The 15,881-nt window shown below is 54.3% G+C and overlaps 2 protein-coding genes across 2 annotated transcripts; both read left to right on the top strand.

The window, feature by feature from the left end:
• Positions 1 to 10,598: 10,598 nt before the first annotated feature.
• On the top strand, positions 10,599 to 13,150 carry IUM83_19522 (Prolyl 4-hydroxylase subunit alpha-1; the record flags this gene model as incomplete). The annotated part of the gene is made up of 4 exons (XM_067944574.1): positions 10,599 to 10,921; positions 10,992 to 11,260; positions 11,335 to 12,002; positions 12,797 to 13,150. The coding sequence occupies 4 exons, from the start codon at positions 10,599 to 10,601 to the stop codon at positions 13,148 to 13,150; spliced, it is 1,614 nt and encodes a 537-aa protein (XP_067784724.1).
• Positions 13,151 to 13,250: 100 nt separating this feature from the next.
• On the top strand, positions 13,251 to 14,201 carry IUM83_19521 (ricin B lectin-like protein; the record flags this gene model as incomplete). The annotated part of the gene is made up of 1 exon (XM_067944573.1): positions 13,251 to 14,201. One exon carries the CDS (start codon positions 13,251 to 13,253, stop codon positions 14,199 to 14,201), a length of 951 nt encoding a protein of 316 aa, XP_067784708.1.
• Positions 14,202 to 15,881: the final 1,680 nt, after the last annotated feature.

Genomic DNA, 15,881 nt, shown 5'->3' with positions numbered 1-15,881 from the left:
AAGCGTACGTTCGTGCGCTTCGGTCACGACAGCGAAACAGAGAGCGATGGCCCTGTTACCGCAGCGCACGCACCAGCCGGTACGCGCGACTCGCCAGTCGAGACAGCGCTTAATGCCGCTGTCCCGGAGTGCCCAAGAAGTACGCGAGGGCGCGCACAAGTGAGACCCACGTCGGCAATGCTGCCGACGTCGGAAGAAAAAGATGTGCTGGTTCCGGGAACCAACACCCACGTTCAAGCGTGTAAGGGACAGTCCCTGACCCGAAAAGGTCAGGTCGACAACGACGCGTCGGCTCCGGGAGCCAACGCACCCTCGGTCATGAGGGGCTCCGCCAATGAATGGCGTCGAGGTGACGGAGGCGTGTCAACATCGGGAGTTGACGCTGCAAACAGTGCGGACGGTTGCAAACGTACCGCACTGACGCAATTTGCATGCTGTCGTGCAGCCGGGCTGCACGACGAAGCGCCATGCGATCAAGCCGGGCTTGATATCGCGCAGCCGCAGACAGGGTCTGCCGGCGAAAGGACACATTACCGTGCAGCCGGGCTGCACGAAGGAAAATGCGGTCAAGCCGGGCTTGATACCGCGCGCCCGCGGACAGGGTCCGCCGGCGAAGAAATGTCCACGGCCGGGCCTGGACCAGAAGAAGAGCTGTGCGGAGCCCGGCTCCGCACAACAAGAAGACGGCGCAAGCGGAGAACGCTGCGCAAGTCTCGGTCCGGGACCGAGACGCATCAAGAGCAGTCTGCTGGGCAGACTGAGGCGGTGACGCCGGATGTCGAGACGCTAAGCGTCTTGACGCGCACCGATACTGGATTCCAGTATCGCGAGATGGAACTCGCTAATCCTCCGACGTCGGCGTCGGAGTTGACTTCGCTTCCAGCCATGAGCTGGAAGCGCTTCACGCGCGACTTGCACGATGGACGCATCGAACAAGTCTGCGTTCTTTCTCGGACAGCGAAAGAACGAAGAGCGAGAGCGAAGAGCTGAGGCAGCTCTTCATGGGAAGTTCCACTGAGAGTGAAGACACTCTCAGTGCGAAGACGAAGCGAGAGCGCTTCGAGGAACAAGGTTGGGACTCGCTGAAGTCGAGTCCCTATTACGAATTATTGAGGGAGTACAAAGACGTACTCCCGGAAGAGATTCCTGCGGAGCTTCCGCAGGATAAGGGCATTCAGCACGAGATTGATCTCGTGCCGGGCACAAAGTATTGTGTTACGCGGCAGTGGCCACTGCCGCGAGAGCAAGTAAAAGCAATCGACGACTTCTCTGAAAGTCGTCGTAAAGCTGGACAAGTGCGGGAATCAAAGTCCCCGCACAGTGCTCCGACGTTCTGTGTCAAAAGCCACAGGGCGGATGGCGCATCGTTCATGCGTATAACAAGCTGGACGATGCGACGGTACCGGCGCAGACACCGATACCGCGAAAAGATGTTATCATCGATTCGATGGCCGGGAGCACCGTTTACAGTGCTCTCGACTTGCGAAATGGATTTTATCAAATCCTAACGTGTGAGAGCGATATCCCTCTCACGGCAGTGAGCACGCCAAGCGGCATGCTCTGGGAATGGCTAGTAATGCCGCAGGGGCTTAAGAACGCCCCTGCGACTTTCAACAGGTGCGTGACGCACTTGTTGCGCTCGGTGCGCGACTTCGCGCCGAGCTACTTCGATGACGTGTTCATCCACAGCCGGGCTGTGGACGGGAAGACCGACGTAGAGATGCACAGGGTGCATCTCCGGAAGCTACTTGAACTTATGCGAAAGCATAAGCTCTAGGCGAACCTGAAGAAGTGTATCTTCGGGGCGAGCGAGATACCCGTCCTCGGGTGTCTCGTCGGAAAGAATGGCGTTCGCCCTGACCCGGAAAAGGTAAGAGTGATTAACGAATGGCCAACGCCTTCAAGTGTCAAGGAACTGAGGCAGTTCCTTGGCTTGGCCACGTACTTGTGCAAGTACGTGGAGGATTACGCGGGCAAGATCCGCCCGCTGTCACAGCATCTTAAGAAGGAAGCTGTGTGGAATTGGACAACCGATTGCCAAAAGGCATTCGATGCAGTCAAGCGGGGCTTGACTGAGGCACCGATCTTGGGAGTGGCTCACAAAGATCGTCCATTTCACGTCGTATGTGACGCATCCGACTTCGCGATCGGATGTGTGTTGATGCAGCACGATCATGAGGACCGTGACCGTGTCGTCTACTACCAATCGCGTCAGCTGAAGGCAGCTGAGCGTAATTATCCGGTACATGACAAGGAACTCCTTGCCATGAAATACGCACTCGCAAAGTTCCGAGTGTATTTGCTTGGAAGTAGACCATTCGTGGTCTACACCGACCATGCATCACTGCGCACCGCAGTGAAGTCTCCACACATATCACAAAGAATGGCGAGATGGCTCTCATTCTTTGCGGAGTATAACTTCCGGGTCGAATACAAACCCGGAAGATTGAATGTAGTGGCCGACGCGTTATCACGTCGACCGGACTACGAGGAAGCTGCTGACGTCATGCGATCAAGCAAACCCACATCGTCCCTGTTGGATGATGTGAAGGCCACATACGTACACGACGCGGACACGAAGCTCTTGTTGGCCTATGGCACAACACCTTCTGACAAGGCTCGTCAGAAGTTGCCCAAACACCTCCGTGCGCGTGCACACCGATATCGGGTGCACGATGGACTGCTTCTTTATAATGCAGTCGACGACAACGCGGATCGCGTTGTCGTGCCAAATGACCATGACCTGCGACTCAGGATCATGTACGAGTATCATGATGCCCCGACTGCGGGACATCTCGGACGTGAGAAGACTTACGTCCTTCTCACGCGCGACTTCTACTGGCACCACCAGTATAAGTGGGTGCGCAAGTACATCCGTGCTTGCGAGGTATGCCAACGCGTAAAGCCTGCGCCATTCGCGCAGGCTCCGTTACAATCACTACCGACTCCGTCGGAGTGTTGGAAGTCCATGTCTTTGGACTTCATCTTTGGTCTTCCCCCGGACAGCGGAGGGAATACCGGTGTTGTGGTCTTCGTAGACCGCTTCAGCAAGATGGTACATCTTGCTGCGGTGCCAGCAGAGGTGACCGCGAAGCAGACGGCCCGTCTGCTCGTCGACATGGTGTTCAAACACCATGGCATGCCGTCCGACATCGTGTCGGACAGAGACCCGCGCTTCACAGCGCACCTGTGGCAAGAAGTGTTTACACTTCTTGGGAGCCAACTTTCAATGTCGACTGCGGATCATCCGCAGACGGACGGCCAAAGCGAGCGCATGAATCACGTGCTCGTCGATATGTTGAAGAGCTACGCTCACTCGTTCCAATACTGGAGCGAGTGCTTATCGATGGCAGAGTTTGCCATCAATAACTCAGTGCATGCCTCGACAGGGCATACACCGTTCTACGTGAATGCCATGCGACATCCACGTCTACCGAGTTTACTCGGAGTGATGGCTCCCACTTTAAGTGGGGGAGGATCTACGACAGCAACACAGTAGCCGCAGAAAACCGCTGACACTTGCACAGTGTCAGCTGCAACAACGAACAAACCACATGAGTCTGCGCAGGGCGCAGACTCCCCCAACAACAAGGCTAACGACCACGGGTCTGCGCAGGGCGCAGACACCGCAAAGAACCACGCAGAGACCGGGCCTCTAGCGGAGAGCGAGCCGAACGAGTTCAGCTCGGATGCAATCAGTTTCATCACCAAAAGACAAGCCGTAATTCGGTTTGTCCAAGACGCAATAGCAGCTTCTGTTGATCAACAGAAGCTGAACGCAGACAATGCGGGCAGAGGCAACACAAATGAATTTAAAGTTGGTTCATTAGTTTTGTTAGCTACACAAAACCTGCCAAAACATGCAGTTTCGGACTTCGGAGCAAGTAAGCTTGCTCCACGCTTCATGGGGCCGTTCACTGTGTTGGCACGGCACGGCAACGCATACACACTAGACATACCGTCTAGCATGCGCCTCCATCCGACCTTTTACGTCGGACGGCTGAAGCCGTACCTGCACCACGAGCCATCTAGCTCGGCTGACCCGAAGCCTCGGCAGGAGCCGAGGCAGAAGCGGAAGCCTTGGCCTCGGCGACGAGCAGCCTCTCCTCCAGCGCGCGGACGCGCTGGAGCAACCCCTTCATCTGGGTCCCCAGCTCGACCTGGATATTCGAGGCGGTCTGCGAGACCGCCGCGACTTGGGCCTTCTGGTTCGCCAGCTCCTGTTTCAGGGCGGCGAACTCAGCGCCCTGCAGACGCTCCACGGCGGTCACCCGATCGTGGAGAGGCGCATACTGATCAGCCCGGGGCTGATCATACCCGGGGCGTGTTCCCACCCCCGCCACCGCCGATCCGTGACGCCCGCGGCTCAACCTGCTGGATTGTTGAGCGGATTGTTGACCATAGTATCCCGAAAACGAACCCTCAAGGGGCTCGTTTTCGTATTCGTTGGAGAGGATTTCCTCCCCATCAAGATACATGGGAGCCGCGGAACGTCTTGCTGGAGGACGTTCCGGAAATGGTGAGGGCGTACGAGGAGCAGTACGTGCTGGCGCAGCGGAAGTAACACGAGCGCTGCGATCATCGCTAGCGCCCGAACCCTCACGTGCTAAAAACTTAGCACGGAGCTCTTTGAGACTCTCGGGCACACGGAACGACGTGTACCCGTTCAGGTCGCGGTCGCTCAAGCGAACCGCGCCTGGGAAGCACTTCGTGCACTGAAAGCCCTCGGGCACAGCGCACGGCACATTTACCTCCTCCGCAGCAACGTGGAGTTGCTCCAACTTTCCACGCTTCGAGTACGTCTCGAAGCGATCACGCGCTTGCTTAATCCGATCACGGTAAGCACTCGGCCTCTGGTTGAAGTTCTCAACAAAGGCGTTCCAGCTTTGACAAAGTGCCTGCCATTCGGGCACTTTGCTGCGAGAAGATGTCTTCTTGCTTTGAAACCATCGGAGCTCATGAAAGAGTCCGATGTAGTAATCGCGCCTTTGATGCGTTTCCGCATCAAAGTGCAGCTCGGCAGCCAGAGCGTCATCTTTGATGGCGCTGCATACGTACAGCGGCACCTCATTCGGAGGTACCGAGTTCCCATACCGGTCCGCAATCTCGGACGCGGACAGCATCCACGGATCGCGCGCTGCAGGCGCACCGCGCGGGGAGCCTTGAGCTTTAATATCGGTAATGTGTTCCTTCGCCGGCAGACCCTGTCTGCGGCTGCGCGATATCAAGCCCGGCTTGATCGCATGGCGCTTCGTCGTGCAGCCCGGCTGCACGACAGCATGCAAATTGCGTCAGTGCGGTACGTTTGCAACCGTCCGCACTGTTTGCAGCGTCAACTCCCGATGTTGACACGCCTCCGTCACCTCGACGCCATTCATTGGCGGAGCCCCTCATGACCGAGGGTGCGTTGGCTCCCGGAGCCGACGCGTCGTTGTCGACCTGACCTTTTCGGGTCAGGGACTGTCCCTTACACGCTTGAACGTGGGTGTTGGTTCCCGGAACCAGCACATCTTTTTCTTCCGACGTCGGCAGCATTGCCGACGTGGGTTTCACTTGTGCGCGCCCTCGCGTACTTCTTGGGCACTCCGGGACAGCGGCATTAAGCGCTGTCTCGACTGGCGAGTCGCGCGTACCAGCTGGTGCGTGCGCTGCGGTAACAGGGCCATCGCTCTCTGTTTCGCTGTCGTGACCGAAGCGCACGAACGTACGCTTCTTCCAGTCTATCACCGGATCATGCCGTGCAAACCACGGCATGCCCATTACCACGTCGAACTTATCGTCCAGGTCCAGGACGATAAAGTGTTCGACAAACACTCGTTGTTTGTACGAGAAGCGCACGTTCACGACGCGCTTCTCAGTCTTCACGATGGCACCTGTTGCCAATCGAACTTCCACAAGACTTCGAGGTACATTTACCTCCTCGAAGTCAAGACTCGGTAAACTCCGCAGTCGAACAAAGTTGTTGCGACCTCGGCACGCTCGCATGGATTTTAGCCTGCCACAGGCTAAACTCGTCTTGCATTGCGAGAGTAATCACAGCTTCGAGAGTACTCGGATACTCTCGGAAGAGATAGGTCTTCACAGGCCCATCCCTCAGTCCCTTCATGAACGTGATGACTTTAGTCTCCTCGTCTATCGGGTTGGTCACGATGTTTGAGACCAAGTACCGTGCACGCTGCGCGTAAGCATGGACGTCATGCTTACCCTGGTCGAGGAATTCCGCCCTCGACCGGAACTCGTTTTGCGGGGGCTCAAACGCTTGTCTGAGCTCCTCTTTGAATACTTCGTACGTGCTAAAGCACGTAGGATCTGAGAGTCGGCGTCCGTACGCCCAACTCCTCGCTCGTCCGCCAAGGCAGGACATGGCGAACGCGACCTTCGACAGCGGGTCGACGATGCGTCGAGCCGCTATGGCTGCGTCGAGTTCGACATGCCACCGGAGGAGAGGCTCGCCCTCTCTTCCCACGTAATTGCTTACGTTCAGTTTTAATGATTGAGCACGCGGTTTCGTCCCTGACGACGCCGTCACTGAGGAAGCAGCATCACGCTGCTCCTTCATGATGAATCCTAGAGCAACACCATGTTGCTCTGTCGGCGATAGCGTACGCAGCATCGTAGCTATCGCCGCTTCTCCAATGACTGTTGACAGTCGTTGGAGGGCTTCCCACTCTGGGTCAGACAGGTGGGGGCAGTCTGCGCGTGCAACATGCGTTGCAGGCGTATTGGAGCTCTCCATGGGCACCTCCGTGCTCATGGGGTTCTCGGCTCCGCGTTCGTACACCCTGTACGAACGTCACGTAGTCGGTCGTTGGACGGACTACAAAGCGGTACCAGGTGTAGTGGGCCTACTTTGGCTCACTACTTTTGCTTACACGTTGCGCAACGTGTATGAGGAAGCGTAAGTACTTAGTATTTACTTAAGTTAATTATATTTGAATACACAATATATAAGTTGAATCAGATAAGAATCCAAGTAGCTAGTTTAAGGTAAAATGAGAACTGTATTGTTTGTAAATTGATCTTCCTCCTAAATCTGCTCAAACTGTTTATCATCTATGAAAGGGGTTGACAGCGGCTGGCTGTCAGAGCCCCGCCAATATGCAACTCTCTGATTGGTAGAAAGATGCTGCTTTCTACCAATAGGATCTTTGGGTAGGTGTGGACCACTCATTGTGGTGGCCCACTTCAATGTATCGATTGGTGTGACTTACACCAAGGTGAGGAAGTATCTAAAACCTTTAACAGATATTTATCTGTTACCCCATAAGTGACAATTGTCGTGCACAAGTGACAGTTGTTACTTGTGACAGTTGTCATGCACAAGTGACCATTGTCACTTGTGTGTGTAACCCCGTTACAGTTCCCTCATAGCTCCACGACGCGGCAGGTCCTTCTTCGTGCTTGCCAGTCGTCGGCGACCTGGCAACCGACCAGGCACTCGCTCCTGGCTCTTGCTTGATCACCACCTCTTGTTCTTTTTCCGGAGTAGTACTCCCGGGTCGCGGCACCATTGTGGAGTAGCGACTTCGCAGTTTCGTGCAAAGTAGTCCTCACACAAACCCAACACGTCCGAATAGCGGTCGCGTCGGGCACTTTTCACCGGTTCTTGAGTAGCGTATCTGTGACGAGGTCCCAGCTAATTCTATGCCAGGACCCATCAGTCAGAAGCCCAAACCCTACCTCGTACCGGCCACATATCACTTGAATCGCAGATCTTTGTTGACCCTAGTCTGGTCTTTGTACATACTTCAAGTTGTACTGGCTACATCTGAAACTGGGCTCTGTGGACGTCAAGATGCAGCGACTCCGGACCCCAGGTCTGAGATGTGAATTCGGTCCGGGGGCTGCGGTCTGATATTCGCTCTAGAGGCCACAGATCCGGGATTGCAGGCCTTGAGTGGGACCATGGGCGGAGAGCTGAGCTTTGGCCTTTTAGATCTTTGATTTGGAGTCCCATAGTTGCTTAAGTCTCAGATCCCAGATCTCAGATTGGAGACTAACCAGTTTGGAGTGCCAGGGGTTCTGTGACCTGAGAGTGATGTCAAAAGTCTGATACTGAGATTTGGAGTTCGTTCTGAAGTTTGTCTGTACATCAGACCCTGAGATGTGCCGTATGGGGTCTGGGAAGAGAGCGTGGCGTGCGGCGTCTGATTTCATCTCGGCTCTGGGGTGCCACAGCCGGGATATGGAATCAACAACGTAATTTTGCCCCCAGCTCAGATTCCCGGCCTCAGAGTCCCAGAATTCGAGTCAGAATTGAGACATGTCAAATTGGTTGCACAGCTAGGATATGGAGTGAGCATCGTAATTTTGCTCGCAGCTCAGGTTTTCAGCCTGGCAGTCCCTCAACTTGGGCCAAACGTGAGATCCGGCGATTGTGGCGCAAGTTGGTGTCTGGATGCACGGTGTTTGGGAGGTTAAGTTGAGACTGGAGAAAGACTGCTGCCGCTCCAAGCCTAGGTCGTGACTAAAAGCCTACGGCGTGCCTGCAGGGCCTGAAGTGCGATTTCGTGGTCTCGCATACGAAGTGGCTACACGACAATGGCTACATTGCCGGTCTGGGATCTGCGGCAGTTGCTCTTTGAAGTTGGCGGTTACCGTTTGGAGGGTCGCTCTGAAAGGTCGCTCCGTTGTGGCTTTTCAGCACCTGGCGTCGGGCACACAAGATTCGGCCTGACCAGTCGCCTATGGATCTGGGCCAATTGGAGCCACAGGATCTTGGCGTCATCTGGATTACACCTGATTTGTACCCAGAGTAATCAGTGTGATCAGGTGATGACAGACCAAGTCCAGCCAATCCCGGCCAGATGATCCTGGCGTAATCAGGATATCACTGCTTTGCACCCAAGAGTAATCAGTGTAATCAAGTGATGACCGACCCAGACAGGCCAATGGAAGAACGCCAAAGCAGTGACGCGCATTCACGAGCGCCGCCGAAGCCAGTAGCTTAATGGGTATCTCACCCTTGTTCAAGATGTACCCAGGAGATGTTTGCACCCTTACTTGATAGGCCCTTTGTATGTGCATGTGCATGATAATAATCAGAGTTTGTTTTGCCCCGAAGACCGCAAGCTGCGGAGTTCGTCTTGCGCCGACGGGCGTGTTGCTTCACAGGGACCAAGTCCATGTCCCCGGCGGCGCGCGCAAGGTCAAGTGGAGTCGCTACGAGTGTTCTACGGTCAAGCTCAGCTAACGCCAAATAAATTCAACTTCAACAACCAAGCCTTTTCGTGTTTCGGCCCGGTTTGCCTTCGTTGTTGTATTTCGACACGCGGGACATTGGTTTTGCTGGTTTTGCTTGCTAATTGGCTGGTTTCCTGGTGGTGCTTCATATTTTCGGCCGGAAGGTGCTCCGCTCTGAGGTTTCGGCAGAGTAACACCTGGGGTAGTGGTTTCTGGGGTTACTAGTGATATCCGTGTGGCGCGAATAGTCTGGGATTGTGGTTCCCAGCTTCGCTGTGTCGCCTACATCACGGTGTGGAGCACTGAAGTCCTAGGGTGCAGAGCGAGAACCCGGCCCTAGCCGAGCCAACTCTCGGTGCCATACCAAGAAAGGATCAAGCTTCGTCTGGGGCCAACAGGGAACGTTCGAGTTGGCAGCACCGACACAAGTCTGGGCCCACAGCGTAGCCTCAGGGAGAACCAAGACAAGGGGTTGCAAGAGTGAGGAACAAACGCCTCATCCAGCCTGGGATCTGAAATTTGATCTCAGGTGCTAGGTTGAGTGATCTGAGATCAACATCTAACTTCGCGGCTGTTCTCTGATTTTGGAACCCGCATAGCCACAATGAACTGCCCGACGGGGACCTGTGGCTCCTGGTTCACAAGGTGAGCCACGCCGGGAGCGCCCTCTCCGAGATGTTCAGGAGCCTCGATATGTAGCACTAAGGGAAGGGTCAGGTACAGCTGGGAGTTCTGGGCCTTTAAGAACACCAGTCGGCAGCCCAGTCATTCTGAAACTCTTTGCTTCTCGCCATAAAATCGGCTGCGATCCGGTCGAGTCGCTCTCCCGTGCCTCCACCGTTGGCGCCTGGGCTACTACGTGTTCCGCGAGGATGGCGATCTTCCGTTTGTGTGCGGCGAAGGCCTCTTCAAAGGTGACGACCCCCTGATAGGCCAAGGCCTCCCGCTCGTGGCTCGTTGGCGGCGCGGGCCGTGTTCTTTTCGTCGATAGGGGAGCCTTGGACAATGGCGGGGGTCACGTCGTGACACAGAGCTAGTCGGTCCACAGGGTTGGCCACAGGTGCGAGAGCGGGGTAGCTGTGCGTGTAGGGATGGCTGAGCTGTTGGTGGGTTGTTGCTGGAACAAGATAATCGAGGGATGGCAAGAGCTCCATGGCTGCATGGGCCACAGTCGAATGTCGACAGAGTCTGGGGTAGTCTGGCGTTCACATGTTGCAGTGGCCTTCACCACTTGGAAAATTTGGTGGTCATAACTAAATATCATAGGTTTACCTGTGGAATATAATCGACAACGACCAAGTTTCTGAGCACAGAGCGTTGAAGTTGCCTGCACCGTGTTATAGCTTGCGGATGCTGTGTCGTGGGTTCAGACCATCGTGGGGACGCCATCGCGCGATCGTACATCGAGCAAGGACATGGCGAGCCAGGCAACGTCGAAGGCGACGTCGAAGCCGTCGGAGGCGCCTCGCTCCTTCCCTTCTTTGCTTTCTGTGGCGGTGGCACTGGCGGCTGTGATCGCAGCTGCGTGGACCGTGGTGGACCCTTCGCAGCTTCAAGCGCGGGTGCAGCTGCTGGTGGACAACTATGTGGGTGTCTCCCTCGGTGCGACGGTTCCGGGCGACACACTGGTGGACTGCTTGCGGGCGCAGCGGTACCTGACGGACGAGCTGTCAGTCAAGGGCTTCCACGTTCTGTGCATCAAGAAGGTCCAGGAGGAGGAGGGAGAGAGTCTGGCCACGTACGTACGTGGGTGGGGAGGTCTTGGAGGACGTCCGGTAGTGTAATGGTGGACGTGTGTGGACATATAGGTTGGATGTTGTGGCCTTCAAGGACGGCATTGCGCCAGCCATGACAACGCAGAGCTCGGTGGAGTTGGACGACTTGAAGGTAAAGTTGGAGACGCTACTGGACATTCACGCGCCGACAGACGACGTCGCTGTCAAGTACAAGCAGCCGTACGCGTTCTTCACGCCGGACGGGGAGAGACTGGAGAGGCTGCAAGAGATGGTCAACCGAGTCGTTTTCCTCTTTGAGGGCGGACAGTTCATCTGGCCGGGGATCCGCGTCGGACACAAAAGTGAGTTTGGTTTGGAATTTCCACATCGGTAGGCTTATTTTTCGAGGGCTGATACTGATGTGAATGGCGTATAGCTGTCGTGAAGAACGTTGCTGGTAAGGGGGATGTGGTGCTGGAGACGCTGAGCATGGTCCCTCTAGTCTTCAGTGTGGAGGAGTTCCTCAAGGACGACGAGATCGACGTTATCATGAACCTGTCGGTGGAACAGTTGAAGCCGTCCACGGTGACGCTGATGGACGGACACGAGAATCGCGCGGCCACAGACTGGCGCACAAGCACGACGTACTTCTTGCCATCAGATGCCCACCCGAAGATTGAGGAAATCGACCAGCGAGTGGCGGACCTGACCAAGGTGCCGATTGACCACCAAGAAGACGTACAGGTGCTTCGGTACGAGGAGACGCAGAAGTACGATCACCACACGGACTACTTCCCCGTGGAGCATCACAAGAACTCGCCGCACGTGCTGGAGAGTATCGACTACGGATACAAGAATCGGATGATCACAGTTTTCTGGTACATATCTGACGTGGCGAAAGGCGGCCATACCATTTTCCCGCGAGCTGGCGGCGCGCCACGACCGGTGTCGATGAAGGACTGCACTAAAGGACTCAAGGTACCTCCGAAAAAGCGCAAGGTCATCGTATTTTACAGCATGTTGCCCAATGGAGAAGGTGACCCGATGAGCCTTCATGGAGGCTGTCCTGTCGAGGAAGGAGTCAAGTATTCGGGTAACAAGTGGGTATGGAACAAAGCTAGGTACTAATCAATCTTCATGGGAAGGAATAAGCACACAAAATGCATAGGTTTGTGCTACTGGTTATGTAGAGGACTCATAGCGCAAAGAACGATGCTCACAAGCCAATGATACTTCCTCTCAAGTTACATGTAGAGAAAAGGATAACACTCGTATGGAACGAATAAATACAACCCACGAATCCAAGCTACTCGGACAAGTGGGGTCCGCAATTGCAGCCTCTCCTGCCTTATATACTGAATTGTTTAACTTTTTTTAATCGCCAGTAGATATTATAAACTTGCTCGAAGGTTTTAATACTACATTGTGTGTCCGTCTCATAGTCCGAGACCATATAAAACACCAATTACATTTATTTCACATGTTCTTGATGTATAATATCATAGGCAATCTAATGAAATGAATTGGGTGAATTCGACAGGTATCGAGTAGACAATACAACGACAGCAAGCCGTGTCGAATTTGCTGCAGGTCTTCTTCACAATTCCGATTCTAAAACATCGATAGATGAAGCTTTTTATGTCTGGAGATCAAAGCGTGTTGCGCTCCTACAACAGCATGACCATTGTTTAGTTCCCTTATCTCACTACTAAACAATTTGCTATGTATATTGTACTTATACACGACAATGGGTACTACAAGTATACGGTTTGGTAGCGTCGCAAGTTCATCGTTATCGTTATCCTCCTCATACTTCGGCTATCCCCAAGTCTAATCCATCGATCACGATTATGCCAACCAACGGTGAGTTAAAGTTGGCTGTGCCACGTGCTTTTCAGCTGGCACTTTCAATTTTCCTCGTGAACGACCAAGCCTCTTTGAAGATGAAGCTGTACTTCCCCGCCCTCGCCTCCTCCGTGTTCGTCACGCTCTACGGCGGTGTCAACGCAGTCCCCAGTGTTTCTGGCGTGAACTACGACGCTCGCAACGGCTCGGACTGGGAAACAAACAACTCGAACTGCAAGAGCTTCAACGACGTCTACCATGACATGCTGACACTGCACACATCCACCGACAAGATCCGCGTCAATCCGCTCGTGCAGTGCGACGTGGCTAACCTCGTGCTGCAGTTTGCCGCGAGCATCGGCGTGAAGGTCGACCTGGGAATCACCACAGCAAAGGGCCGCGACTAGTTCCTCCTGGAGAAGGCCAAGCTTAGTGAAATTATCGCCTAGGAGAGTTACGACACCGTTGTCAGCACACACGTTGGTAGTGGCGCCATCAGCCGCGACAATGTCACGACCGATACGCCATCAGCTGAGGTACATGAACGAAATCCGCGACTTCATTCGTAGCAGCGGGAAGAACACGTCCGTGACGATCACTGATACTATTGACCTCTACAACGCCAACCCGCAGCTTCTCAAAGCGGTCGACTATGTTTCGGTGAACTACTCGCCCTTCTGGGAGCGAGTGGATGTCAACGAGGGTGTGGCAGCTACTCTTGACAGTCTGAGAGGGCTTCGAAAAACTGCTGCGAATAAGGACAAGTCTGTCGTGGTTTCGGAGACCGGCTGGAGCTCCGGTGGAACGAACCCTGTGCCCGGCATGGCTTCCCCCGCCAACCAGGCCAAGTATTTCTCGGACTTCGTGCTCATGGCTCACTCGCACAAGGATCTCAACGACTACTGGTCCGACGCGTTTGACGCGAATTGGCTCAATGAAAAGGTCGTCGAGGCCCACTTGGGCGTTTACCTGAAGGCTGGTCAGATGAAGGACGACATCTTCAAGCTGGAAAACAACTGGAGGGTTCCGCGGCTCATTCGCACCGAAGGCAGCATCATGCTCTCGGAGTATATTGGCGAGCTGTACATGTCGGAGAAATCGAACGAGTGGCTCACCCAGGAGCAGCAGACGTGGTTCTTTGACTCAACCACGCAGCAGATCCGCTCCAAGAGCAGCGACCGCTGCCTGGACGCATATCAGCCCTGGGACGGTGGCAAAGTGCATGTGTACCGCTGCATGGACAACGAACCCAACCAGAAGTGGACGTACGACAACGCGACCAGCACGCTGCAGTACGCGACGCACAAGGGCTTCTGTCTCGACCACGACTCCGCGCAGAACAACAAGGTGCAGCTGTACGGTTGCTCGACCAACAACATGCACCAGAAATGGGAGGTGATTGACCCGGACACCCTTTATTGCCAGGTGGGGTCGTTCTGTAACCCGAACGAACAGTGAACTATCTAACGTTGTAGGCTACAGGTTGTAACTTTGTCTGTAGCAGTGTACTAGGCTGTAGGCTGAGACTTCGTTTGAGATACTGTAAACCTCTAATAGTACCCCATCCCTTTAATAGTACTCCATCCCTGATTCAAATTATCAGAATTATCAGAATTATCAGAATTATCAGATGATCGTAGACATCGTAAGCAAAAATCAATGTTGGCGCTTAAAACAAGGTCTCGCCGGTTTGGTTCGATCTCTCTCGTTGTCAAATCTGAGTCGTGACAATGAAGCGCAAGTCCACCATGGAAGGGAAGTTGCAGGCTACGCGTGGTTCAAGGATCTCAAGGAAAATATTATGACAAGCATTGATGAGCGGAAAATGAGCGGCAACTTCAGTACACTCGATGAGGTAACGTGAAAGTACCGAGAAACGGTGTGGTTCGAAGCTGGCTGCCCGTGCTTGAAAGGCTGCGTCCAGCGAGACCATCATTACAAGCTTCCGTCGTTGTTTCCTCGGAGCGGATGATCAACTCTCTGACCATGCACACCATCCACAGAGAGGCTTTTGTGGCTTTGCTGGCTGAACATCGCGCGGCTGCATCTACCAACGACGACGTAGTTGTGGAAGCTGAAAACAGCAGCGAGTCTGAAGATGGTGACTCGCTCATCGACATCATTGGACAGGCTGACTTCTAAGCAATCACATGCAGCTTCTAGGACTCTTCCTACGGCTCTCACTTGACTACTATAGTGCCCCCATCCTTTTAATAGTACCCCCTTCACTAATACCCCACCCAGTCGCTTGAAAAATTAGGGATTGGGTCACTACTCAGGGGAGTGACCTTGCGTAGCCATCCCTGAATAATGCCAGGGTCACTACAGAGACCACCGGCTATAGTGGCGCCGGTTATAAGAGAAAGTCGACTATTAGAGCGCTTCCGTGAGATCCTAAGTCGTGATTATAGTAAAATCAAGTCAAAATGGCTATTAGGCTGTAAGAGTGTAAGAGAGCTCCCCGCCAAACCAAAACTACACATTGTAAGAGAAGTGGGTGACACGTGGGTCACTTTTAAACACGATCAGGAGTACAGCAATGGTCTCGTCGCGCCAGCACCTCAGTATCTACGAAAAGAACAAACTCCGTCGCGTGGAACGCTGTTTAGGTCGACACTGCTTCATCCTCGGATTGTGTCAACGAGCATGAGGGCTAGGCTGGAGCGCGACAGTGAACCGACTGCCAGGTAGAGAAACGGAGCCTGGGTATTTAGAACTGCTGATATATAGATTAGATTTATTCGAATTTATTCGATCCGTTTTGTTGAAGATGCTGTTGAGAACAGCCCAGAGAGAGAGAGAGAAAGAGAGAGACGACACAAGCGAGCAGTCTTCAAGTGACAGTGTTGGCGGAGGAACAACCGTTTTCGCACGGTGATGCACTAGAAGGGGCGCAAAAGCTCCAGATCTACATGTTTGTCCACGGATTGCGGGATCTAAGTGCTCATCTCGTACTTCCATGCGTAACTAGCCGAGCGCCGCCGCTTCGCGGCGGTGGGTGTGGGTTTGGCCACAGTAGTGTGGACCGCCCGCCTCCGCTTCGCTCCGCCGGGCTGGTTGGTTCGCTTAAGCACCGCTTTGTCGTTGGGGTATGGGTATGCCCGCCTCCGCTTCGCTCCGGCGGGCGATGGTTTCGTC

This window comes from Phytophthora cinnamomi (assembly GCF_018691715.1).
Source record: "Phytophthora cinnamomi strain GKB4 chromosome Unknown Contig86, whole genome shotgun sequence".
NCBI classification, from domain to species: Eukaryota; Oomycota; class Peronosporomycetes; order Peronosporales; family Peronosporaceae; genus Phytophthora; species Phytophthora cinnamomi.
This window is presented reverse-complemented; position numbering and strand designations above follow the sequence as displayed.